This window comes from Diplotaxodon limnothrissa, linkage group LG15, assembly GCF_057381915.1.
Source record: "Diplotaxodon limnothrissa isolate DT_005_m linkage group LG15, D_limnothrissa_male_GT1.1, whole genome shotgun sequence".
Lineage (NCBI taxonomy): Eukaryota > Metazoa > Chordata > Actinopteri > Cichliformes > Cichlidae > Diplotaxodon > Diplotaxodon limnothrissa.
The window spans coordinates 928,038-955,107 of record NC_140610.1 but is presented as its reverse complement, the minus strand read 5'-3'; the positions used below and the strand labels follow the sequence as shown (position 1 = coordinate 955,107).

The window sequence follows — 27,070 nt, the reverse complement described above, 5'->3', positions numbered from 1 at the left end:
TCATTTTTTGATATTTAAGATTTGCATCTTGGTACAGTGCAGAGTAATTACATAAAAGTCGACTATAATTGATTTTTTTTAAAAAAAAAAAACATTTTTAAGGACGGGATCCGTTTGTGGTGCTCATGTTGAGACGCAGCAGATTTGTGTGCTCCGGACAGACAGACAGACAGAGATTGGATGATGACGATGATGATGCTCTGGTAACCCCTCACCTAGATCATCCTTTTGTGCACGGCGCGCTGCAGGCTCATATCTCTGCGCTCTTGCCCAGCTGTCACCCCCGGCATTGGTCCACCGAGCAGACACACGTAGGCGCGTATCCGACCGACCCAACCCCCCTTTCCTCCGGCAGACCGACGAGCCCGGCGAGCGGCAGGACTACCAGGCAGCGACGACCCGCAGCTGCAGCTCTGAGCGGAGGACTTCCCCCCGACGGAGTGAGTAAAACGCGCTGTTTTTAGAAGCGGAGAGGCTGTTTTGCTCTGCAGAAAACAGCCAACATACAGTTTTGTGTGTGTGCACCGGGTAAGCCGCGGGAGGGGGAGGGGGAGGGGGGTCTCTCCGGATTCCAGTCTGCGTTGCCGGGTGGAGATCAGTCGTGTAATTGCGGGATCATAAAATGCGACTTGTTTTTCTATGACGCATCTTTTTTAGTCCCAAATAGGCGACGCGTTCAGCTGGAAGCGCGGCTGTTGTTCCATCTGCGGCGTTAGCGTCGTTTGCGTGCGGCTGCACGCGCCCGGGGTTTTTAAGGTTTTACTGCCTTGCAATATAATGCGTGGAAACTACACGAACTTAATACGACTGCAGAAATGGCCTCATTTATTGTGTTTTTGGCGTGTTGTTGTTTTCACGTCACTGTTTGTGCGTTCCAGCCTGAAATTCATCGCTGCACCAAATGTCTCGCGTGTAACCAGGATCATCACGCCGTGCTTTTACGTGACTTTGCGTTGGAAACGAGTTTAATCTCGGCTGTGCTCTGTGGTCCGGCTCAGTCCCTCCCGGCGAAACTCGTGTCTGAACACGTTGTTGGAACGGGGGTGTGTTCCTGAAAGCCCCGGCTCAGCCAATCAGCGGCGGCGGCACTCCCACACGGTGCCGCTTGTTTACTACTGAAACTTGGCGCTGATTGGTGGGAAGGTGGGGGAAATCGGGCTTTGTGCTGCGTTTGGGTGCACAGAAAAGAATGGGAGAAGTGATTCGTGTCCCCGCAGAATCCCTTTGGTGCAGGTTTCTAAGCAGTAAATAACTTTTACATGAAAGTGAATAAAGAAATATCCAGTTCTTTAAATAATTCAAGAATTTCTTTTTGATACAGTGAAATATGATGCATGATGAAACTGTATACCGTTTAAGCACCGCTTCTTTTATGTTATTATTGTACGTTGTTTTGCTTGTTTCTTCTTCTTTTATACCAGTTCATATATCTCAAATAAGAAAGTTGCCACCAGCTTCTGTATATGAATATTTGATCCTAATAAGCTAAAAGCTTAACATGTTCATCTGAAAAGCAATAACAGAACCAGGTGACACTTTTGCACCTCAGTCTGGGAACCTTTGGCTCTCATGGTTCAGTTATCGCACTGCTGAGTGTTGCGTGGGTCAGATGTGGCCCAGTTACAATTCAGATTCAATCCGAGCAATTCAAATTCAAATTTAACTTATTCAAATTCAGTTTCTGGTGGCACAGATTTCTGCCCATAGTCCGCCCCAACATTTAGTGCTGTGAAAAAAGTCTGAATCACGGAGTAATTCAATTCAATTTTATTTATACAGCGCCAACTCACAACAAAAGTCGCCTCAAGGCACTTTATATTGTACAGTAGATCGTACAATAATAGATACAAAGAAAACCCAACCATCATATGACCCCCTATGAGCAAGCACTTTGGCGACAGTGGGAAGGAAAAACTCCCTTTTAACAGGAAGAAACCTCCAGCAGAACCAGGCTCAGGGAGGGGCGGGGCCATCTGCTGTGATTGGTTGGGGTGAGAGAAGGAAGACAGGATAAAGACATGCTGTGGAAGAGAGACAGAGGTTAATAACAGGTATGATCCAATGCAGAGAGGTCTGTTAATACATAGTGAGTGAGAAAGGTGACTGGAAAGGAAAAACTCAATGCATCATGGGAATCCCCCGGCAGCCTATGTCTATTGCAGCATAACTAAGGGAGGATTCAGGGTCACCTGGTCCAGCCCTAACTATATGCTTTAGCAAAAAGGAAAGTTTGAAGCCTGATCTTGAAAGTAGAGATAGTGTCTGTCTCCTGAATCCAAACTGGAAGCTGGTTCCACAGAAGAGGGGCCTGAAAACTGAAGGCTCTGCCTCCCATTCTACTTTTAAATACTCTAGGAACAACAAGTAGGCCTGCAGAGCGAGAGCGAAGTGCTCTAATAGGGTGATATGGTACTACAAGGTCATTGAGATAAGATGGGGCCTGATTATTTAAGACCTTGTATGTGAGGAGCAGGATTTTGAATTCTGGATTTAACAGGAAGCCAAAACAGGAGAAATCTGCTCTCTTTCTAGTCCCTGTCAGGACTCTTGCTGCAGCATTTTGGATCAGCTGAAGGCTTTTCAGTGAGTTTTTAGGACTTCCTGATAATAATGAATTACAGTCGTCCAGCCTGGAAGTAATAAATGCATGAACTAGTTTTTCAGCATCACTCTGAGACAGGATATTTCTAACTTTAGAGATGTTGCGCAAATGGAAGAAAGCAGTCTTACATATTTGTTTAATATGTGCATTGAAGGACATGTCCTGGTCAAAAATGACTCCAAGGTTCCTCACAGCGTTACTGGAGGCCAAGGTAATGCCATCCAGAGTAAGAATCTGCTTAGATACCATATTTCTAAGCTTTTCAGGGCCGAGTACAATAACCTCAGTTTGATCTGAATTAAGAAGCAGAAAGTTAGCGGCCATCCAGGTCTTTATGTCTTTAAGACATTCCTGCAGTTTAACTCATTGGTGTGTGTTATCTGGCTTCATGGACAGATAGAGCTGGGTGTCATCAGCATAGCAGTGAAAATGTATGCTATGTCTTCTAATGATGCTGCCTAAGGGAAGCATGTATAATGTAAACAGAATTGGTCCTAGCACTGAACCCTGTGGAACTCCATAATTAACCTCAGTGTGTGAAGAGGACTCTCCATTTACATGCACAAACTGGAGTCTATTAGATAGATATGATACAAACCACTGCAGCACAGTACCTGTAATACCTACAGCATGTTCTAATCGCTCTAATAGGATATTATGGTCAACAGTATCAAACGCTGCACTGAGGTCTAGCAGGACAAGCACAGAGATGAGTCCACTGTCAGAGGCCATAAGAAGATCATTTGTAACCTTCACTAAAGCTGTTTCTGTGCTGTGATGAGCTCTGAAACCTGACTGAAACTCTTCAAATAAACCATTCCTCTGCAGATGATCTGTTAGCTGTTTGACAACTACTCTTTCAAGGATGTTTGATATAAAGGAAGGTTGGAGATTGGCCTATAATTAGCTAAGACTGCTGGGTCTAGAGATGCTTTTTGAGTAAAGGTTTAACTACAGCCAGCTTGAAGGCCTGTGGTACATAGCTGATTATTAGAGATAGGTTGATCATATTTAAGATCGAAGCATTAATTAATGGCAGGACTTCTTTGAGCAGTTTTGTAGGAATGGGGTCTAAAAGACACGTTGATGGTTTGGAGGAAGTAATTATTGAAGTTACCTCAGAAAGATCAATTAGAGAAAAAGAGTCTAACTTAACATCGATGGTACTAAGAGTAGCTGTAGATAATATTACATCTGTGGGATGATTACTGGTAATTTTTTCTCTAATGATAAAAATTTTATTTGTGAAGAAGTTCATGAAGTCATTACTAGTTAACGTTAAAGGGATGGTTGGCTCAACAGAGCTCTGACTGTTTGTCAGCCTGGCTACAGAGCTGAAGAGAAACCTGGGGTTGTTCTTATTTTCTTCAATCGGTGATGAATAGTAAGATGTTCTGGCTTTGTGGAGGGCTTTCTTATAAAGCAGTAATCCATGTTGTTTCTGATCTTTTATACATATAGTTTAGATTTTTTGCATTGTTATTGATGTAAGCATGAATGTACTCCAAAATGCACTCTTTAGAAAATTTGGGTCATTGACTTTGTCAAAAAGCACCAAAACACACAGAAACACTGTGAATCCACTGCAAAGTCGCCAAAATATCTGGATTATTCCTGCGTTTACTGAATGCAGCATTGCCCCCACCCTCTGTGGGCTACAGGCCACACTGAATCTACCCAAATGCCAAATTAGGTCTCTATAAGGCGTCATGAGTTTCCTACTTTATCGGAGTAGACAGCAAAACTCCAGCAAGACTGCGATCAGATCGAAATCCACTCAAGTCTGTGTTCCCTTCAGATCCCTGCAATCCTTTTCAAATCTCCTGTGGTGTTGTTGCGCTGCACTGTGAGGCGCAGAGATGCAAGATGGAACGAGTGTTTGCCAACAGTCACTCGTCAGCAAAGCTGCCGTCTGTTTACATCCCCGTATTTATTGACCGAGCATATTTGTCATTTGATGCCGTGGTTCACCGCGAGCATATTCTCCTTGGATGAAAATAGCCTTCATCATTTAATCCTTTTAAGAGGGAAGCTGGGCAGAAATTACGACCAAAGTTACCGAAGGATGTTTGTTTGTGGTGAAGTTTTATGTAACGTCACAGTCCGACATCGCCGAGGTGCACTTTAGCTGCGTGGCTGTGGGAAGATGAATAACGCTGTGACATATTTTCATTCGGCGTCCTGTGTGTAGGGAGGTGTCACACTGTGAGTCCCTCAGTGTGCGCGGCAGCACCAATGGCAGCTACGGGACCCGAGGACAGAGCTGGAGCGGGGCCAGACGGGACGACGGCCTGCCCGGTGGGACGGCAGGCATGCGTCTCTAAGACAAAGCAGGGCAGCAACGGGCCTGGCGTGCAACACGCTCTGGTGAGAAGCCTGACAGAGATGACATGTATTCTATTGTGTCAGTGTGTGAAATTCAGGCTTACATGGCATTTTGAGCACATTAGAACCACAATAAGCACAAAGGTACGCGTCCCAAAGTTCAAACCCAAACTGAGAAAGAACTTGATGCGATCATTATTTCTTTCCACTGTGTTAGATGTAATGCACTGCCTGGTCAGAGGCTGGCAGCCACTTCCTTGCACGCTGTTTCACTGGCAGATTATGCCGTCTGCGAGCAGGACGCCACAGATGGACAGGAAATATTCTCTTAACTGCTTTATTCATGGCCACAGTGGGGCTCAGGAGCAGGGTACCGCAGACGCATGTAAACAGCTTAACCCGTATAAGGCCTGAACAGTGTTTTGTCTGTTGTGTCAGCGTCCACTGACGAGCTGAGTGGACGATTTCTGTTGAACCAGGGTGAGACACTAAATGGACAACTTTTCCAGGCTGGAACGAGGAACTCACTGTGTCATTGCCTCGCTTTGAAGGTGTACGGACAGAGCTGCGTCCAGGCTGAGAGCGGCCGTTACAAGAGCAACCTGGCTGCTCCGCTGCCAGTGGGACCCACAATGCACCTCGTCACCGCGCAGGCGCCATACAGGTGAGGCACAGCGAGGCATAGACTGTACGTGTGCATATAGAAAAGATGATGTCACCCTTTACTGAAAGCTCAGTGTTAGCCGTGTTGTGGATTTGTTTCTTTGTTTTGGGAGGCACAAGTTACTGTACGTGCTAAGTTAGCATCTAATGCTAACACATTTGATTAGCAAACTGCACCTCAGACTACTAAGTGGTTAGCAGCAGTCTGATGATAAACAACAGAATGTCAGTGGCTGAAAGAAGCTCGAGCACAGACGTGTGTGTTTTAGGGCTGCCACGATTAGTCGACTATCAAAATCGTCGACGACTGATTTAATAGTCGACGCGTCGTTTGAAGCTTTGTAAGATCACAAAAGATGCAGGAATAAGTAGCAGGATTTAAGAGTGTAATAACGGACTGAAACAGAAGATGGCAGCACTGCATGTACAAGGATGCCAGCTGCCGTTAAACCCCGAAGAAGAAGCAGCTGTGTCCCAGAATTCATAGCGCGGCCCAGCTCAGTTTCCAACAATGGCGGCAGCTAGTTAGTTTTAATATTACTCTTATTATTCTTTCTGGGTCACAAAATAAACGTTTAACATATTTTCAGGCGAGAATGTAGCTGTGTAAACCTCAAAAGCGCTCCGACGTTTTCGGAGACGTCTGTTACCCACTAGCTCGATAGCTAGCCGGGGGCTAGGCTCACTAGAGCCGTGAGAACACCGGACTCCCGGCAAATCGTTTTCAAACCCACTGCTGTCTTTTGCTACTCAGGTTAAACATGATATATAAGTCACTTAGATAACTTAAAAATGTTATTGTTTGGCTTTTTTTTAGTATTTTATTTGTTCCTGAGTGAATCGGTTTGGCTGAGATGAAAGTTATAGTTTTTACACAGCTGAATAAACTCAAGCAGACAGCTGATTATCAGAAGTGTGAGATGCTCCAGAATTTACTCCAGTGTCCTGTTATATTTTAGATAGCAAGGAGTTTATTAAACTTCACCGAAACAATCTGCAAATTTCATTAAAAATTAATAAACTATCATCTTGTCTTTATTTTTAGTTAGCACAGACCTGAAACACTTAAAGCTGTAAGCTAATGATAGTTATATAAGAGCAGATGCTGCTGGTGCAGTAAGCTGTACTTTTACGTCCAATGGATGATGATCTGATTAGTCGACTATCAAAATAATCGTTTGTGGCAGCCCTAGTATGTTTTCATTAAAAAGGCTCCTAAAGGCAGCAAAAGCATAAAAATGGCCGAGGGCAGCAGGTCACCTATAGCTACCTGTGACCAGCATTCAGTTTTGACCCCTGTGTTGTTGTTATGAAGAGGGAAACTATCCATACGGGCTAAAGCCTACACGTTTGTGTCTGCAGTAAAACTGAGCCTTTTAATATGGGACTCTATGGGGACAGACTCGTTTGAGACGGCCTCAAGTGGCCAGTAGAGGAACTGCATTTGTTGGTTCCAGGTTTCAGATGTTGCTGCTTGGTCAGAGAATGTGAGGGCGGACCTGATTTTTACCGGAATATTTCTGCATGTTATCTTTAGCTTTCGCAGCCCGGAGTCGGTGGAGATGGATGAGATCATGGCAGCCATGGTCCTGACCAGTCTGTCCTGCAGCCCCGTGGTTCAGAGCTCTCCACAAACAGATCCTGGACCTGGTCTGTATCTCCTCAACCATAAATATTCATTTTAATTATATAGCACCAAGTCACAATAGCAGTCACCTCAGCAATCAGTCAACAAGCACTTGGTGACAGTGGGAAGGAAAAACTTCCTTTTAACAGTGTTAGGGAAAATGTTCTAAAACACTTCTTCAGTAAAGACTCAGAGAAGAGAAACACACAGAACTTCTTGCTAGCAAGGGCAGCCTCCACTCTAAGAGACTCCAGTGAGAGAACTGCCCCGGTCTTTATTTATACTCCATTGAGCGTGTGTGTGTGTGTGTGTGTGTGTGTGTGTGTGTGTGTGTGTGTGTGTGTGTGTGTGTGTGTGTGTGTGTGTGTGTGTGTGTGTGTTGAACAAAGGGTCATATAACCTAAAAGCAGGAACAACATCCTTGGTCATAAAGAGGGTAGTCTTCCCCCACACCCAATGTATGGTTTACCAAAGATAACACAGTGAAACCATACAAAGGGTAGGAAGCTCTACCAAACATCAAACAGATCTTCAAGTTAGGATGTATCTACAATAAAACAAGGTACGACCTCTCCCATGCTCCCAGGATGTGGGGGGTGAACCAAGCCTGCTAAAAATCACACATCCTGTCACTACCAAATAACTACAAACAGCATCCTACCATAAGCAAACTTATATCACTAAAAGATTATACTGACTACTAAATACAATTTTCCATTGACAAACAGGAAGAGGTGAACATATATGGCACGCACTTCATTAAAGGTTTTAGCAGAGCTGTGACTGTATAAAGCTTTATAGAAAATAAACAGGTTTTATTTGTCCAGTCTTCAGTTATAATAATGTGGACTTTGGTCCAGTAGGTGGTCAGCAGTTTGACACGGCATGGAGTAAACTATTAATAGTTTATAACTCAACTAACTTTTATAATATTTGCTGTAACAGAGATGTTGTAGAGCACAGATCTGACGATAAGAATCGAGAACAGGAGTTGATGGAGGAACTCCTTAAAGCTCGATGCCCAAACAGCTGTTTCACACACAGCTGCTGTTCAACTGTGACACAAAGAAACTCCAGCTCCAATCCATGTGTGTTATTCACTCAGCGTTTATTAGCTTGATAAACATTACCTGCTATTTTTAATGTTTTGGCAGAGCAATAAACAAAATATGTGTGAAGAGGGAACAGAGCAGGAAGGAGGGAGTAAACAGATGCTGAAAACAGGCCTGGCAGCAGCACAGGAGGCCTGCTGTTCACTGTAGGACGGCAGAGGGGACACAGCACCAGAAGCTGTTTTCATCCCAAAAAGCAACAGAGAATATTTGATATTTAAACCAGAGGGTTTAAATTGATAGACACCGATTTAATGCGGGAGTCCGTTTCCCTCAGCTCTGTGACAAACTCGAGGCTTTCTTTGGCTCACGAGACACGGTTCTACCTTCCTCTAGCTGGCTCATCATCCTCACCCGCTGACATGGAGTGCGGCGGAGGCGAGCTCTCAGACAGCGGCAGCAGCGGCTACTGGAGCTGGGACCACGGCAACGTCAGCCCGGCGCCCTCGCCGTCCGTCACCGAGATGGACAGCAGCCCCGACGAAGGCTTGCACATGGAGCTGGAGCAGGGGGAGGAGCTCGCTGCCAAAAAACCAAAGGTGCACAGCTGCTCCGGGAAAACTGAAGAAGCCGCTATAATCAACACAGCCTTTCTGCAGTTTGGACATGTGTCTGTGCGCGCTCACCCTCCGTCTGCGCTCTTCCTCCCGCAGAGCTCCGTCAGAAGTGTGTACAGATGCCTGTGGCCCAGCTGTGGCAAAGTCCTCACGTCTTCAGTCGGCATAAAAAGACACATCCGTGTGCTGCATCTGGGGTGAGCTGGCACTTTGAACCTTTTCATGCATCTACAGTCACTCTTAGCAGAGATGTGGGAACAATTTTGCTTAAAGTAGATTAAAAAAATAACAAAAAATGAGGGCTCAGGTGGGGAGGGGCACTGAAAGTTTTTTCCTGGCTCAGGATGAACCTCGGCGAGGCAACCGAGGCTGTGGAGCCTGATTTGACACAAATGTGTGCAAAAACAAGAACATATCTTAATTATCTATTATTATAATCAGAATGAACAAAGGTGTCGCTTTCAGCTAATCACAGTGTGCGTTCAGGCGAAAACACACCGCGACTGTACAGAAACACAGCAATAAGTAAGAGCAGTCACACAATCACGTACATGCTATGTGCGCACAATGTGTTTCATTTAGTCCATGCGGTGTAATTGTGACCCTCCCACTCGCAGACAGTGGTCGAAATTAAAATAAAATATCTGTGGGGAGAATAACTGCACACACGCTTGTTCCTGGCCAATCGGATTGGACGTTCATCCTCAGACTGTAGCATGAGGCTCCATGTTCATATATTATTCCAAATTAATATTTCATCTTTCTATTTAAAATTGCATCACTTCACTAAACGCTCCATTTCCAAAAAATGTGAATTTTCCCACAATTATTTCATGGTTGAACAATACTGTGTAAATATGTGTATTTAGAATATTCTTTATTTTTTCCATTCTTGGTGATGATGCCGTGTTTTTTTCCCTGTTGTTTTCTTTATGATGTTGGGAGCAGCTGGAAGCAGTAAAATATTCCTGTCATTGCACAAATGGCCAAAAATACTTTATATGATGCTTTATATGCCGTATCATATAAAGTTAGGAATCCACTAAAAATAGGGACCAAGTATTAATTGGTCACTTTAAGGACACGCGGAAGTTGATGTTTTTCAGGTGTTCGCTGGGAGTCTGAGCCAAATTCGAAACCAGACGGGTCGGCCTTCTGGAACATTTCTCAGCTTCAAAACAACATTAAAAAAACAGGAGGGAATAAAATTTTCAGGTTGTGGAAGAGCTCTGCTCGCTTAGGGGAAGGGAGCTTTTCAGTCTGGGCTGTAGTAAGTGCTGCTCTCACTAACTCTGCAAACACACAACTCACTCTTTTTCTCTGTGTGTCCACTGGTGTGTCCCTGCCACACATGCACAGCAGTGGGTCAGACCAGTCCCAGCGAGAGGAGGACTTCTACTACACCAAGATATCCTGTGACACTGTCGATCCCAGCTCCGGTCCAGCTCCAGCCCAGCAGGCTCTGGGCCAGGCCTCGTCCTCTCATCTCAGCTGGGCGTCCTGTGGTTCTCCTCCAGGCTCAGAGCTCCTCCCAGCTCACAGACCCAGGTCCAACTCCAGCTCTGGGCCAGGCCTGAGCAGGCCCAGTCAGCTCAGCCAGTCGGCCCCCAGCAGCTTCTGGCAGATTCACTCGGAGCACCTCTATCAGGTGGGTGGAGCACTGTTGCTCTCCATCTTTATTTTCACCCATACATGTTGTTAAACATGCACGGTGGTGAGCACTGTTGCCGCACAGCAAGAAGGTCCTGAGTTCAATTCCACCATCAGGTCTTTCTGTGTGGAGTTTGCATGTTCTCCCCGTGTTTGCGTGGGTTCTCTCCGGGTACTCCGGCTTCCTCCCACCGTCCAAAGACATGTAGTTTGTGGGGATAGGTTAATTGGATAATCCAAATTGCCACTAGGTGTCAATGTGAGTGTGAATGGTTGTCTGTCCCTGTGTGTTAGCCCTGCGACAGACTGGCGACCTGTCCAGGGTGTACCCCGCCTTTTGCCCTATGACAGCTGGGATAGGCTCCAGCGCCCCCGCGACCCTGAAAAGGATAAGCGGAAGCGAATGGATGGATGTTGTTAAAATCGTAAATCATTGAAAGTCTCAGATAATGACATCAGTGTACGTACGAGCATGTCAGAACGCTCAGTTCAGTTTCTGCTCGTGGCTCTAATGTTAGTAAGACGCCATATCCCCAATATGGTCGTCAGTATGGTCCAATATGACCTGGGTGCTGAAGCTCCACCCACCCACAGTTCAAATCTTCTGTTTATGAGGGGCAGCCAATCAGAGACTAGCTAAAAAAACATTTTTTTAACCAAGGTGTTAATGAAATAAGAATTATTATGAACTATAAATCAAAGCTGCTCTAGTAGAGTCCATGAATTAAAATATGTAGCTGTGAATGAGCAGAATGGGTTCATTTTCCTATTTAATGTTAATAAATTAATTGCTGGGGGTGGATAAAGTCTTGGGGAAAACTAAATGTTCCCTTACTGCTAAAGTATCTCAGATTCTGGCTCCTGAAAGGCCCAGTCAAAGTCAACTGAAGTGCTGTGGTGGGATCTTAAGAGAGCTGCGCATTAATGGATGTCTGCAAACTTCAATGAAGTAATATTGTTTAAAAAAAAGCAGTGAAAATGTCTCCACAATGATGTCAGAGACATCACACACAAATACGACATGTGGTTAAAAATGACATTAAATTTAACCTTTAGGTTTCCAGTATCAGTGTTGGTCAAGTCACTTGAAAAAAGTAATCAGTAACTAATTACTGATTACATCCCCCAAAAAGTAATCCCGTTACTTTACTGATTACTTATTTTCAAAAGTAATTAGTTACTTAGTTACTTTTTAAAAACACAATTTACAACCTGAGTAGGTGATAAAGTGATAGATCTTTCAGCCCAATTCTACTTTTTCTACATAATCCATCATACAAAATGTAATCAAATGGAAAAGTCTCTTTTTTTAACTTGTTTTATTCGTTTTAATCTTTTAACTTTATGCTTCAAACAAACATTAAATTATATGCAACATTCTCTGACTGAAAGAAATTAGTTTAACATTTAAACCTATTTTCTGCACATTCCAGCACATAAAATAAAATATTTTTGTGTTTACACTCAGTCTTTCAAATAGATGCAAGTAAAACACAGCAGAAAATAAATAAAGTCAAAGACTCAGCGGTCCTGTTGCTCTGTTTTCACCTGTAAAGCAGGAGTGGGGCAGGCGGAGGGTTACCCTGGTGCAGGTGTGCCGCGGTCAGTGGAAGAATCCGCGAGTTTCTCTGTGAGTTTCCCATTACGTCGTAGCTACTCGGTGCTTGTTGGAAGTTTAGGGGTTTTTTTCACTGTAAAAAGAAGTTTTCTTCCCACGCACAGCGGACACTAATGTTTTTGTCACTTTTTATGGAATCAAACTCAAAGTAATGTGATTACTTCCACGCTTTAAACGCTGCACGCTCATACTCTCTCTGCACTCGATATATGATCCATTGTTGATCTGCACACAGCTGTTGTCACAACGTCACACTCGCTTATGTCACTGTCATGAGACATTCTTGCAAAAAATCACGGTTTTAGTAACGCAGTAACGCAGCGTTCCTACGGGAAAGTAACGGTAATCTAATTACCATTTTTGCAATAGTAGTCCCTTACTTTACTCGTTACTTGAAAAAAGTAATCAGATTACAGTAACACTCTGTCCAGATAACAAGTGTCAAAGAGCAGCTGTTACCTTTAAATCTAACCTCAAATTCAAATGTTATTTGTCACATAAACGATCATACGCAGTCCAACGTGCAGTTTGTTGCTGTGCAGTTCCCGACCAGAATAAAACTAAAATGAAAAATCAAGTTAAAACTTTAAGGTGTGCAAATCAGCAGTGAGTGGATTGACAGTGAACAGTCAAAACAGTTACGAGGTTATCATTGAAGTGCATGTATTTGTTATTAAGTGTACAGTGATGTGATGTGAGAGAGACCAGACCAGATACATGTTGTTATTCAGTGAATGTGCAATGGTGTGTAGAGATATGTAGAGTCCAGTCCTACAGCCGGTTAGCGAGGAGAGAAGCTCCTCCTCTTTCTCTCTGCGTCGGCCTTATGCGAGCAGAATAGTCCATTGTTGGGATGGGGGAGGTCTTTCATGATTTTCCTGGCTTTGGTGCTGCACCCCTGGTGTAAATAGACTCCAGGTCAGGCTCGTCTGTCCTGCTTCGTGCTGTTCCCATACCAGGTGCAGATATTTCCCGACAGGATGCTTGGATGGTGCAGGAGTAGAAGTTCTTGAGCACCTTCTCAGGTAGGTGGAAGTCTCTGAGTCGTCTGAGGAACAACAGACGCTGCAGGGCTCTCTTCACCAGAGTGTTAATGTGACCATGACAGGTCCTGTGTGATGTGAACACTCGGGTATCTGCAATTGTCTACTCTCTCCACTGATGATAGTGGCTTGTAATTTCTCACCTGCTTTGTGCTGAAGTCCACAATCAGCTCCTTAGTTTTTCTGATGTTTAGGAGAAGGTTGTTCTCCAGGTTCCTGATCTCCTCCAGGAAGGCCTTCTCGACGTTATGAGAGATCAGGCCCACCACAACAGTGTCATCAGCGAACTTAAAAATGGAGGTGTGGTGTGACTTGGCTACACAGTCGTAGGTGTGCAGTGAGTCCAGCAGGAGGCTTACAGCACAGCCCTGTGGTGCTCCAGTGCTGAGTGAGGGGAGACTTGTTTTCCCACCCTCACTGATAAAAGCTGTATCATGTAAAGAGGAGAAAGAACATATGTATGTTTTTAGAAATGCAGGGAGTAAAAATTCAATGGTGTCAGAAGAAAAAACTACTCAACTAAAGTACAGATTCTTGAAAATTCTACTCGAGTAAAAAAGTATTTGTACTTCATTACTTCCCACCTCTGGCGTCTGTAGATGGAGGAGTCCAGTTGTAAAACTGGGAATCATACCTGTCTGCCTGTAACAGTGAAGCTGGCCCCAGTATAAACGTTTGCTTTTCGATGCTTCGACGTCGTGTAAATGGTCTTTGCAGGCCGTTCAAACGAAATCATTCTGACTCTGTTTAGCTTCAGGGCATTTTCTTCCAGTCATGTAAGTTTTGTCACAAAATACCTGTTCAGCTGGCTATAATTTCAATAATTACTTGTTTTCTTTGCTGAATTGGAGTTGACAAGAAGAAGGCGGCGTTCTGGGGAATGAAATTGTTTGAGGGCAATGTAAGGAGACAGCGCGGTCCTTGTTAGCATGAATTATTGAATGTCAGCTGCAGATTTAGTGCACGAGCACTGGAATTCACCTTCTAAATGTCACTTTTTCCCACTGGCCTCCAGGAATTCTGGCTCTATGTGGAAACAGAAGCAACTGTCTAGATTCCCCTTCTGCGAAATAGCTCAGCTGGGACGTGAATTCATTTTACTGCAGTTTTTGTGCACGCGTCTCGTGTTCCGTGGTCACGGTGTTGTTGCAGACGTCCTCTTTACCCAAGGCCCCCAAGCAGATCCCCTCTCTAACGAATCAGTGAGCTACAACTTTGTTTATGCATCACAAAGCAGCACATTTCACTGGTGACCTGCATTTACCCTGTACCACGAGCCTGTAAATGGATGCTTTGTGACAGTGAGAGACCAAGCTGTCTGCTTGCTCGCTTTCCCAAGGAGATGAGACTAACCAGCCTGCAAAAAGCAGAAAAACACCACATAACATCTCCCAGTGCAAAAGTGCGGTGGTTTAAACCTGATGTACACATTCTGAAAAATGTTCCTAACAGACCTTTTTAAAAAAGCAATCAGAGCTTTAGTAATGTTAGGCAGTGTGTCAGTTTGTGCCACATCTGTCTTTCTTCATGCAGGCAGACACTCGAGTGAGAGTGGGTTGAACTGCGGGTCGATGCTGTGTTTCTGTGTCACAGCTGCCGGCGGCTCCACATGTCTGTCCACTGACACTGGCCTGTTTTTTCTCTGGTGGTCACTCCCACTGTTACTGATTGGGTTATCGCCGTGGATTATTATCATAATATTTAGCCGTGCAGATACTTCCTACCACCTCCATCTCTCAGTGGGATGTGAGGCGATGCAAAGACGCTTTACCAGAGGGAGTGGGAAGCAGCTTCGTCGGAAAAGATGGTTTATCACGTGGAAGTTTAGTTGATCTTTATGGGGGAAAGTCTCAAACTGGTTATTTTTGTAACTATCTGGTGCCCCAGCTGATGTAAGGACTCGTTTCAAGTGTAAAAATTACCTGCTTACACTCAAGTGCAGTGTTGCCAACTTAGCGACTTTGTCGCTATATTTAGCGACTTTTCAGACCCCTTAACGACTTTTTTTTTTCTAAAAAGCGACTAGCAACAAATCTGGCGACTTTTTCTGGTGTTATTGGAGACTTATTTATGACGGCTTTTTGACGTGAAAGGGCGTGTTGCTCTTACTCTCAACAAGCAGCGGTGCTGCCGTGGGCACCTCACTCATGCTAAAGCGCTCACGGGCGGAGGATAGTCCTCCCCCCGCTGTAGGAGATGATCACACCTTGTAACGTGCGGTGGAGATGAAGCCAGCCGCGGAGGTGTGCAGGTGGATAGCGAATGAGCAACAGCTTCTGACTTTCCAAAAAGTACTCATTTATTTACAATATCAAAAATAAGTGCTACCTCTACCACACATTACTGAAGAGCACACTAGTCCGCGTACACACGGGAGCATCCATTACAGGAGGAGTGCGAAGAAGAACAAAAAGGGGGTGACACCAGTCGTGAGACAGGAGGCGCCGCCATGTGGTGATACACTGCATTACGATAGCAACTGTTACATAGTCCCCCCTGGTGAGAAAAAGGCTGTCCTCAGCCGTACACAGCTGAAAAAACACACACCACACCTAACAGTACCCTATACATAGAGGTTAAAGCTAAGATTGGTGCACACACACAGGGCAAAAGACCATTTAAAAATGAAATTGGTGAAAATAAGATGAATATGTACAGTGGAAAATCAGTCTTCTTAGTTTTTTCACTTTTTCCTTTTTTTTGTTTTTAAAGTAAATGCCAAGAATGAACCTTAACGCACTAAAGAGCCATAAAACTGGATTAAGTAGAGCAAACAGAAACATCTACATATCATGACTCAAAGTAGCAATGCAACAAGACAGCATCAAACAGGTTTAACCAGAACATTTCACTTCAGATCAAGCCTGGTTGTGTGAAAATCATTAGTCCATCTTTTGTTGCTCCAGCCAGACGTAACTCTGGGGCAACGTCTGGGCCTGAGATTGTAATGTCCACCAGCAGCTGGGTGCTGGACAGATCTGGGTGAAACACTCTCTGGAACAGCGCCCACACCAGAAGAAGAGTCAATGTCCGGTAAATCAAAGGGGAATGGCTCAGAGCCAATGTCAGTGTCTGCAGGGGGGCCAGGGTGGGCCTGAGAGTCAGAGTTCAGACCCTCTGCGGTCTCTCTCTCAGCAGGCAATGAAACAGAATGTTCTTCGGAAGTGAGAGTCTCCCAGGTATGGAACGGTTGCATGTTCACAACATGATAAACACCTGCATCCACACCGGAGTCCACCCAAGTGAGCCTGTAATTAACATCACTGAGTCTCTGAGATACACACAATGGTCCCTGAAACAGTGGTGCAAGTTTAGCAGTAAAGTTAGACTGAGCATCTGACCTGGGGTGTGTCTTAACTCTCACAAGGTCACCAACACGAAACGAGGCATGTCGATGTCTCAAGTCATAGTAACGTTTTTGTCTGTCATGGCTATAGTCCAAAGCTGCTTTGGCGTGGTCGTGAGCTTCCTGCAGGGAGGCTCTCAGAGTCTCAGGGTAAGGCACACCCGGTTCATCAACACCTGCTGTAGAAGGCTGAGCGATAAGGTCAAGCGGGGTGTCTAACTCACGACCATAAAGCATCATGGCAGGAGTCAAACCTGTACTGTCATGAGGGGCGGTGCGCAGAGCAAAGCAAATCTGAGGGAGAAACTTGTCCCATGATGTGTGCTTATCACCTACATAAGCGCGGATTGCAGTTTTCAGAGTCCGGTTGACGCGTTCAGTAGCATTTGTCTGAGGGTGATATGCCGTAGTGAGTCTGTGCACCGAGCCTAATGCAGAAACAACATGTTCAAAAAGCTCACTCACAAAAGGAGACCCTCTGTCAGAAATCAGGTAAGTGGGTGTACCATGTCTAGCAAAAATGTCAGTGACGAATTTACCAGCTGCTACCTGAGATGTAGCTTCTTTGACAGCACTGGCTTCAACCCATTTAGTCAAATAGTCAACAAACACGATCAAATAAGCATTACCAGTGGGGGTGCGGGGAAGTGGCCCAACAAAATCCACACCCACATACTCCCAGGGTTTCTGGGGGACAATGGGAACCATAAGACCGGCTGCTTTTTTCTGACTTGGCTTGGTGAGTTGGCACACTGAGCATGAAATCACATAGCGTTTCACATCAGCTGCCATTTTGGGCCAGAAAAACCTAAAACGCAGCCTAGCCAATGTCTTAGAAACACCCAAGTGACCTGCTGTGGGGTGGTCATGGTAATAGTCCAGCAAGGTGCCTCTCATGGAAGTAGGGGCAAACAGTTTCAGCTCTTTCAAAGGGTGCAAAGCACATGTGGACTTGGGTTCCCTGTGATACAAAAGAGAGTCATACACAACATACTGTAACAAGGTGGCATTGTCCGAGCTGTTCAGAGAGTCTGCTTCAATGTCTCTGAGGAGTGGACCTGTGACGTGATCGTCTAACTGCAGCTGTCTCAATTGTGAACGGTCAGCCAGAATGACGGGGGGCAGAGTACGAATGTCCAGGCTGCCCATAACAGCATGATCTGGTAAAAGATCAGTCGGCCTGTCACAGGTCAGAGGCAAAGGGTTGCGTGACAGTGCGTCGGGAACTTTGTTTTGTGCACCAGGTTTGTGCACTATTGTGAAATCAAAGTCCTGCAAACGAAGTGACCAGCGGGCGAGTCGGCCCGTTGGGTTTTGACGAGACATGAGCCACCTGAGACTGTTGTGGTCAGTGAAGATAGTAACATGAACACCTTCAACATACGGGCGGAAGTGTTCCAGAGCCCATATCACAGCGAGGCACTCCTTCTCTGAAGTGCAGTAGGGGAGTTCAGCTTTGTGAAGGGAGCGACTAGCAAAAGCCACAACGTACTCACGACCCTTGTCATCCTTTTGCATCAACACTGCCCCAAGACCAATGTCACATGCATCGGCGTGAATGGAAAAGGGACGGTTGAAGTCTGGAAATGACAGGATCGGGGCTGATGTGACATGATCCTTCAAAGTGTCCATGGCCCTTCGACAGCTGTCGTCCCAGTGGAAAGCATTGTCCTTTCTGGTGATGGCGTGAAGAGGTTCGGCATGGCGGGCATAATTCTGAATGAAGCGTCGATAATAGCCAGTCAAGCCAAGGAACTGACGGACGTGTTTCACTGAGGTTGGGGTATCAAACTCCTTAACCGCCTTTACTTTGTCTGGATCGGGCTTAACACCTGATGATGTGATGCGGTACCCGAGAAAGGTGAATTCATCGAGGCAGAATTGGCACTTTTTGAGCTTCAATGACAAGCCAGCAGCCTGGAGTCTGCCCAGCACCTCCTCAAGATCCACTAAGTGCTGTTCAAAGGTAGGTGAGGCGATAACAATGTCATCCAGGTAGACTGCGCACGTTTTGTAAATGAGGCCAGCAAGCACAGAGTTCATGAGTCTCTGAAAAGTTGCAGGTGCGTTGCAGAGCCCAAAGGGCAGCACCCGAAACTGGAAGAGACCGCAGTGAGAGATGAAGGCAGTTTTAGGCTTCGAGTCCTCTGCTACAGCAACCTGCCAATAGCCTCGCGCTAAGTCCAATGTCGAGACAAACTTTCCTCTTGCCAGAAAGTCCAAAGACTCATCTACACGAGGCAGGGGATAAGAGTCTTTTCGGGTAACTTGGTTGAGCCCTCGAAAGTCCACACAAAACCTTGGTTCCGTGGCCGCTCTATTTACAATGACTACAGGAGCTGCCCAAGGGCTTGTGGAGGGTTCAATGATGTTGTCCTTCAACATTTGTTGTACTTGTTCTTCAATCACACGTTTCTTAGCAGGTGACGTGCGATAGGGTGGGAGATTGACAGGTGTTGCATTGCCAGTCTCTATGGCGTGCTCAGTGAGAGCCGTTCGACCAAGTTGACCATCAAACAAGGAGCTAAACTTGCTGAGCAGATTGAGTAAAGCATCCTTGTTGTTCTCTGAGAGACTTGCTTCAGACAGTTTGGCTGTTAAGTCTGAGCGAACCAAGTCCAAAGACATCAGTGTTCCAGGTGAATGTGAGTAATCATTTTGAAGGTCCTCTTCATTGTCTGCGAGTGGGCAGGGGATGTCCTCAATGTAGACGGTTCTAGTGGGAATGTGAATAGAAACAGAAGCTCTTGCCATAAAGTCCATTCCCAGAATGAAAGGAGAGGACAAATCTGGTATTATTGCAAAACGCTGGTAAAAGTTCTTGTTCATGAATCCAATATTGAGCCAAATAACACCGTCAGGGATACAGGGAGCATTATTGGCAAGGTTAACTGCAGGACCATTCCACTCACTTGTGTTTCTAGGGTGAGAGTCATTTACTTGAATGAGATCTGTTCGTACAGCCGAGAGGGAAGCACCCGTGTCGAGGGTAGCATCCACAGATGAAGCATTGAAGTTCACTTTCGTTCTTAGTGGGGTATTCCAGTGGACTTGTGAAAAATTGTCTTCCAAGTGTCCAAGACTGTGTCCACCCTGTAGTGAATCGGGCGTGTGAGGCTCCGTTAGTAACTGGGGGAAGGTTGGCCTCTGTGAAATGTCCTCCCCCCCCCTGTAGTTTCCCAACTGCCTGTATTGTGGCTGGGATGTGGTGCTGCTTAATTCCACCTTTTCATGGCCAGGGTCAGAGGGGCCAGGTGCCGGCAATGGCTGGACTGGGCCATGCCTAGCGGTGTTCGAGGCTCGTTGTGGCAAATGAGGTTGGGTGTTACAGTTTGGGCAGGTGCGTGTGGTGAACCCTGGCTGAGAGCATTTGAAGCAGTAAGGTTCAGGCTTATAGTTGTCTTTGCTACATAAAGCAGGCTGTGGTCTTTGTGGTCCAAGCACTGAGTGAAGCTCATGAGCACGTAGCAGCAGGTCCATTACAGAAGTGACATTAGCGCCATACAGGGCAACTCTGTATTTTTCAAGAGCATGTTTACTAATTAGGTCGATTCTGTCTTTTTCAGGTGGAGGACTCTTCAGTTTGTCAAACTCACTCAACATGTGGGCAACAAAGGTTGGGAGTGGTTCGTCCTGAGCCTGAACACGATCTAAAATTCCTCTCAGGATGCGTTCTTGGTTGTCGGAGGGCAGAAAAACTGTCTTAAACAGTTGACAGAATTGAGCCCATGATGTGATGTGGGAGCTCAATGCCTTGAACCATTTCCCGGGCTCTTTTGCAAGAAAGTGTGGCAGTTCGTTTAGCAATTGCCCATCGGTTAGGTTCAATGAGGCTTTGTATGTGCCAACTGCATTTAACCAGTCCTCAGGTTGCACTTTGCCATCCCCAGCATACACAGGAGGCTCCAGTTTTGCGTGATGTAAAGCTGCCGCAATCACTCTGGAAGTGCTGCTGAGCTCAAGTGAGTGAGATGGGAGAAAAGGATTTGTAGGTTGAAATGGGTTGCTGGGCAGGAACGGATTGGTACTGTTGGTGGGTTCAGTTTTGTCTCTCGCAGGAACATGAGGTGTCGATGTGGCCATTGGGAAAACAGGAGACTGTGGGACTGCAGGAGGGGGAGAGCTCCCCATTGTGAGTTGGTCCCACTGCCTTAGTAAACTCTGCTGTATGTTCAGTGAGTCACGTAAACAATCACTAAGCTTATTCACCTCAGTTCTTAACTCCACCACTTGTTGGCTAAGGCTAGGAGTCACATTTTCAACTATCTGGCACATAGGTAACGAGGTAAGTTCCATGTCTGAGTCAGAGTCGTCTGGGCAGTGTGCCATTGTGATTTCAAAAAAATTAAGCCGCTCCAGGGCACAGTGTAGTTATTGATATAGTAGTAAAAGAGTCAGATCAGACTAGAAAGACAAAAATGCAAAGATTAATTTTAAATCGTTTCGTTATACTGAGCCGAAGACCAGCACCAACGGTTGTAGTCGGCCAAGTTCTCACTTACATGTGCTACAGTCAGTCTCAGCAGAGGGAAAGGGGAATGGAAAGCCAGCAGAAATGTTCATGTCCAGGCTCTCCACAGAAGAATTAATCCTTAGAAGACGAAACCAACAGCACGTCCAAATAACAAATCCACGGAGTCCATTCGCGTCGCGGAGTCAGCTTCTCTCTTTTTCTTTCTCCCAAGCAGAGCAGCGGCACACCGCGGTATCCAGAAATTAGTCGGGTCCCACCTGAGCTGAGGCTGCGGCCATGGCTGGAGAAAACGTCCGAGCGTCCGCAAAACTTGGGGGATTTCCGAGACAGTTCACGTGCTAGAAGAGAAGAATCCTCGGCGGGATGCAAAAATCGTCTGAAGTCCAAGGGGAAAAAGTTCGGGCGCCAGTTGTAACGTGCGGTGGAGATGAAGCCAGCCGCGGAGGTGTGCAGGTGGATAGCGAATGAGCAACAGCTTCTGACTTTCCAAAAAGTACTCATTTATTTACAATATCAAAAATAAGTGCTACCTCTACCACACATTACTGAAGAGCACACTAGTCCGCGTACACACGGGAGCATCCATTACAGGAGGAGTGCGAAGAAGAACAAAAAGGGGGTGACACCAGTCGTGAGACAGGAGGCGCCGCCATGTGGTGATACACTGCATTACGATAGCAACTGTTACAACCTCCAAACTGCAAATGAACCGCGCATGAGCGAAGCCGCTGCTCCCGCACTGACTGCAGTCAGTTCTTCTTTTACTCTTATGCTGTTTTGTGGATCACAAGGTTTAAAAATACTTACACACACGCACAAAGTAACTCCACCAGAGCGCCTATCTCGGGTCACTTTTGCCGGTCCAAACCTGGATAGAGGAGCAGGGTTGGAATTGTGACATTAAAAAACAATAATTGCTAAAATAAATTTAATTTGTAGTTCTAAATAAACTAAATGCATTTAGGACGTTTTTTACTCACTTTATGTTTCTTCCACGATGTTATTTCTCTCTCCAACAGCATAGGTTACAATTACATTAGCATGACCAATTATGCAAATTAGATGATGATGTCATTTAGCGACTTGTAGGACAGCCAATAGCGATTTTCCTTACTGAGGAGTTGGCAACACTGCTCAAGTGTTTGGAAGCCAACCAAAGTTCTCTTGAATTGTCATAATAGAGAACATGACATGTTGCTGCTAGTTAGTCAACTTACCTTCTTTATGACAGTGATGGTCAAAGCTAGTTTGGGGTTTAATGGACTGGTAGCTCCATAAGTGTTTTACACATTTCCAGTTGAAATATCTCTGGTTTGATCCCAGTAGGAGCTACAAATTCCTGATTTTTCTAGCTGTTTCCACCGTGTTTCTAGGCTTCACGCTACTTTAACATAAACTAAACTAAGCTAACCAGCTGCAGATAGTTGATGAAAATTAGGTTGTTCTCAGGTTGGAACCATGTTGGACGAGAAAGGTACACCAGATGGGCGTCCAGAGGTCCGTACAGTAACATTTTTAAACCTCATTTAAGTAAGCGGAACTAATATTGGACACAGGGACAGGAGTTTTAGGGCAGTGTGGAGCGCTTTATCATTCACAGTCACCGTGGTTCTCTTCTGTGTCTGTTTTACCGTCTGTAAACATCCTCCTTACACTCATAGAGCCAAACGTGAGCAGAGAAAAAGACCGAATGCTGATCGTTACATAAGGAGCACAATGCGCTGACAGCCAAGTCGCGTGAACGGCACAAAATTTGCGTTGCATTGGCCGCAGAGGGAAACGTCATGGTTTTGTAGCGCAGTGGTGGTTGTCACATGTCCATAAAACAACACAGGAGGAATAAGCTAATGGGTAAAACTGCTAACGTCATGACCACCAACTCTCCCAGTCCTCACCCTTTCAAAGCAGCAAACCAAATAAATGACAGATGGATATAATATGTAAGATGGCATTATTATTGACAAACCTGCAGTATTTTGTGCAGTTCTCCTTCACTTTACATGACAGTAGTACTTATCTTGTTGCCATTAATGTTAGCTAGCTAAACAGCTATGTATTTTTTATTGGTAAATATTAAATAAAAGCTAAACTGGATGTAAATATTGGACTTTAACATGGGGGAAAGAGTTGTATTCATTTCTAACATTTGCCTGGTTCTTTGTTCCATTAAGTTTCTTTTTTATTCTGAATTTACACATGTAAAAATGCTAATAGCAACTGTAGGCTAATAAGATACATTAGCTATGTTAACAGTTGTAGCTTATATAAATACACATTACAATATTGAAACCTTGTCACTCAGGTCCAATAGAGAACCCAGGTAGATTTATTTCCTAATGTACTGTAGGTGTGTCAGTTTAATGTGCATATAAGTATATGTTTGCTAACACTGCCATATTAAAGTGATAATAGGCTGTAGTGTAGTGTGTTCATGTCTTTTCTGCTCAACTCTGCTGCCCAACATTAAACTTTTTATACTAACCAGTTTGAGATCCTGCACATGTGAAGAATCTGTCTGTCCTTTGTTGCGTCCCCCAGGCCTGCAGCCCTGTCCTGTCTGTGGCCCCCAGAAGCCCTGGCAGTCATGGCTGGACCGCCTCCACCCCTGGCCTCAGCCACAGTAACACTCCGGTGGGTCTTTTGTCTGCCTTTACATGTGTCTTTACATATAGTAAGGGTAAGGTGGGAGCATTACCATGTCCAACATTTGATACTGTTGCACTCATAGTGGGCAGGGGGCCACACTGTCTAACTCTTCCACCAGAGGCTGCTGTTGTGCCTAAGCTTTGGTTGTGTCCTCAGATGGTGAAACCTCGCTGTCGGTCCGTCAGCGTCGGAGAACAATGGCTCCAGCAGAACAGGCTGCAGCCAATGAGTGTGTCGCCCTCCTGCACTCACTGCTCCTTCAGGTGAGGCATTCATGATGTTAACATTTAAACATTTCTAATACTCGGCTTCTTTGTGTGTAGTGCTATTTTAAGCTAATGTGCATGTTAATTCAGTTCAGTTCAGTTTTATTTATAAATGTCCAAATCAGGGCAGTTGCCTGGTAGTACTTAGTTTTGTAAAGTAAAGACCCTGTAATAGTTCAGAAAACCCCAACAATCAGACCACCCCCATGAGCCAGCACTCGGCGACAGTGTGAAGGAGAAACTTCTTTTTAACAGGATGACAAGGCTCGGGGGGCTTAAGTCGGGCGAGCTTTAAAAATTGTTATTGATGATTGATGTTGATCGCCTCTGTCAGTGCGCCCCAGGGCAGCTGTGGCTACAATGTAGCTGCCATCACCAGTGTGTGAATGTGTGGATGTAGTGTAACGCGCTGTGGGGTCCACAGGGACTAAGTAAAGCGCTATACAGATACAGGCCATTTACCAGTGATGAAACTTTCTGATCCTACGTTTTCAGTTTGGCTGCTTACAAATGGAGCTTTTTCTGTTGATTGTAGTATCTGTCCTCTGCTTACATCACATTTCCATGGCCTTCCTGCCTAGAAAAGTTTTTGTCTTTATTTGTTGCCCCTTTTTTGCCTTTCTGACGCTCGCGACTCGTTTCTCTTTGCAGGAAGGGCCGCGGGGAGGCCAAGAAGTGCCGCAAGGTGTACGGGGTGGAGCGCAAGGATCAGTGGTGCACCGCCTGCCGCTGGAAAAAGGCCTGCCAGCGCTTCCCGGACTAGAAGCAGCCGAGGCCATGGCGAGAGAGAGAGCGTGAGAGACGTGGATGGACGGATGGATGCGTTACAACAAGAGACTTTTATCAAAAAGAGAATATAAATCAGGGCCCGAGAGCCATCAGCTGTTTTACATGTGTGTGTTTTTTTACTTTCAACTTGTTTCGTTTCTTTCCTAAAGGAATGCTTCTGGACTTTTTCTGTATCTTTGTATCTTGATCCTGAAAACTGAAGTCTGCGATGGTGCTAACTGTTGACTGACTTTGACCTACGTGATGTGCTAAGCCTACAATACTCTTTATCCAAAGGTCATATTACTACTCCTGTAGCTCCACTCTATTAGACTTGGCTGTTTTTGTTATTCCGATCTTCTCTTCCAGTGGTGACACAGTGGTTATGATGTACATTATATTGTGTGCTCTGAGTTACGTACGAGTATTTTATACCGGTTTTTTTTTAATTATAATTATTTTAATCGTCTGGTTCAGCCCATGAATTGGGCAGATATTTTTTTTATTATTATTTTCATGTTTTTGGCACTTTGTTGGAATATAAACTCACGAGAATAAGCTAAAAGTTCTTTCCATGAAATGGATTTCCTTCCTGCCCGTGTGTTGGCGTACGACCAGTGTTAATGGCTCTGTTCCTTGAAGCCGTCACGGCAATGGGACGAGCGTGAGGGGAACGAGTTTGCAATAGCAATAAAAAAAAGAGGAAATATATTGTCAAACACATTAAAAAGCACTGAGAGTTTGAGCTGCTTTCTGTTGTTCTTGTTCTGCACGACAGTCCACGAAGGAAATGCCAAACATTTTATTGCTTTTGCCACCATACAAGACTCAGAACAATGGTGTGATGGTAAAAATGTGCTGACATGTACGCGTGTTCACAAATTCCCATTTCTTTCTTTGAGAAATGCACGTGCACACCTGCATCTTCTCTGCAATCAGCCACACACTGCAGAAACGATCAGCACCGTCGGGAAAATCTATGAATATGCAAAATCACGGCTGAAACAACAAACACTTCCTCCCAAACAGCTGACGTGCACAGTTCATCCTCTCTGCATTAAGTGGATGCCATGAGTCGTTTCCTTGGACCTCCTCTCCTGTCTCACCGTGCAGTAGATGCCCAACGATCCCTGGCAGTTTACATCTTCCTGCGCTTTAAACGGCCGTGAGGAGGAAAACGCCTCCGGGTGGAGAAGTGTTTGAAAGCAGGAGGAGGACTCTTGTTTCTTTGTTTGCTTTACTCCTGAGGTCTGCTGCCTCATTTTCACAATTAAAGCTGGAATTGCTAGTGGGTGAGCTGGGTTAACATTTGAAATCCAGGTTTAAGCCATAAAAGAGGGAGAATTTATTAGGAGTCTCTTTTAAAAATGAGAAACTACTCCTCCTATTTGTTCATAATTACAGCTCAGATGCCAACATACTTGGTTACAGCGACTTTAACAGAGCCATGAACCACAGTTCTGATCCTCCGCCTCTTTATAACCGGAGGATGTGATGCACAGACTCCCGAGACGAATAACTTTCATGTAGCTCATCTCAAATTTGCCTCAAATCAAAATATACAGAATATCTCATCTTCTATTCTCAGACTTGATTCTCACAAGTGAAACCAAAAAGGAAAGAATTATTGTTGTTATTAATTATTATTACTGGACACTACCGTCCTTCTTTACTCAAAAATGTTTACTATTTATTTGTTTTTTAATGTTTTATGAATTTATTCTGTTAGCTCGCCGTTTTATGTTAATTTGTACTTTCAGTCTAACTCCTGGGAAAAGGGCTCGTCCGTAGACTTCCACATCCGAGCCAAAGCCAGCATCCAAGGCCAGCGTGATCGTTCCCCGGACACTAGAGGGCAGTATTGTTCCACTGACAGCAGAGATGATGATCATTTCTCAGAGAAACTCATGACGGGAACAGTTTGCAATAAAAACTTCCACCTTATTGCAGAAATAACAGATTACAATTGAAAAATACTTTTTACTGTCAGTGTTAATAAAGCCAGAGTCCAGAAAACCAATTTATCTCATTGTGTTTACTTAATTAGGTTTCTAAGCAGGGAATTAGATTTTTATATCATTAATTAATAGTTGGTGCTTCAGCAGTTTCACCGTCTGATATATAAAATCATCTGATCTTGTGTCTGCTCTAACTGGGAAGCTGAGCAGTTAGCAGCTGTGTAGCAGCCGAGTATTCCTAAATCTAGGAATACTCGGCTGGACTGTGAGGAAAACAAAGTGCTGCCTTCATGTTCCAGCCAAACATGCATCAAAGTGCTTTCCACATCATTTTCAAACTCTTCAATTAAACCAGTTCTCCAGTCTCATTTGGCCACTTTTTATTATACCGACACACAAAAATATATTCAATTGC

The 27,070-nt window shown here is 44.9% G+C and overlaps 1 protein-coding gene across 4 annotated transcripts; it reads left to right on the top strand.

Moving 5' to 3' along the window:
• Nucleotides 1–306: 306 nt before the first annotated feature.
• Nucleotides 307–25,431, top strand: znf395b (zinc finger protein 395b). Of its 4 annotated transcripts, none has more exons than XM_085372041.1 (10): nt 307–440; nt 4,794–4,969; nt 5,479–5,591; nt 7,128–7,240; nt 8,666–8,868; nt 8,983–9,083; nt 10,246–10,534; nt 23,556–23,648; nt 23,820–23,926; nt 24,581–25,431. In XM_085372041.1, exons 2-10 carry the CDS (start codon nt 4,838–4,840, stop codon nt 24,690–24,692), a joined length of 1,263 nt encoding a protein of 420 aa, XP_085228167.1. In that variant the 5' UTR covers nt 307–440; nt 4,794–4,837; the 3' UTR covers nt 24,693–25,431. The 4 variants fall into 4 exon arrangements, with proteins under 4 accessions (XP_085228167.1, XP_085228166.1, XP_085228165.1 ...); XM_085372040.1 differs by having other exon boundaries at nt 5,437–5,591; XM_085372039.1 differs by having other exon boundaries at nt 5,407–5,591; nt 10,249–10,534.
• The last annotated feature ends 1,639 nt before the right edge of the window (nt 25,432–27,070 follow it).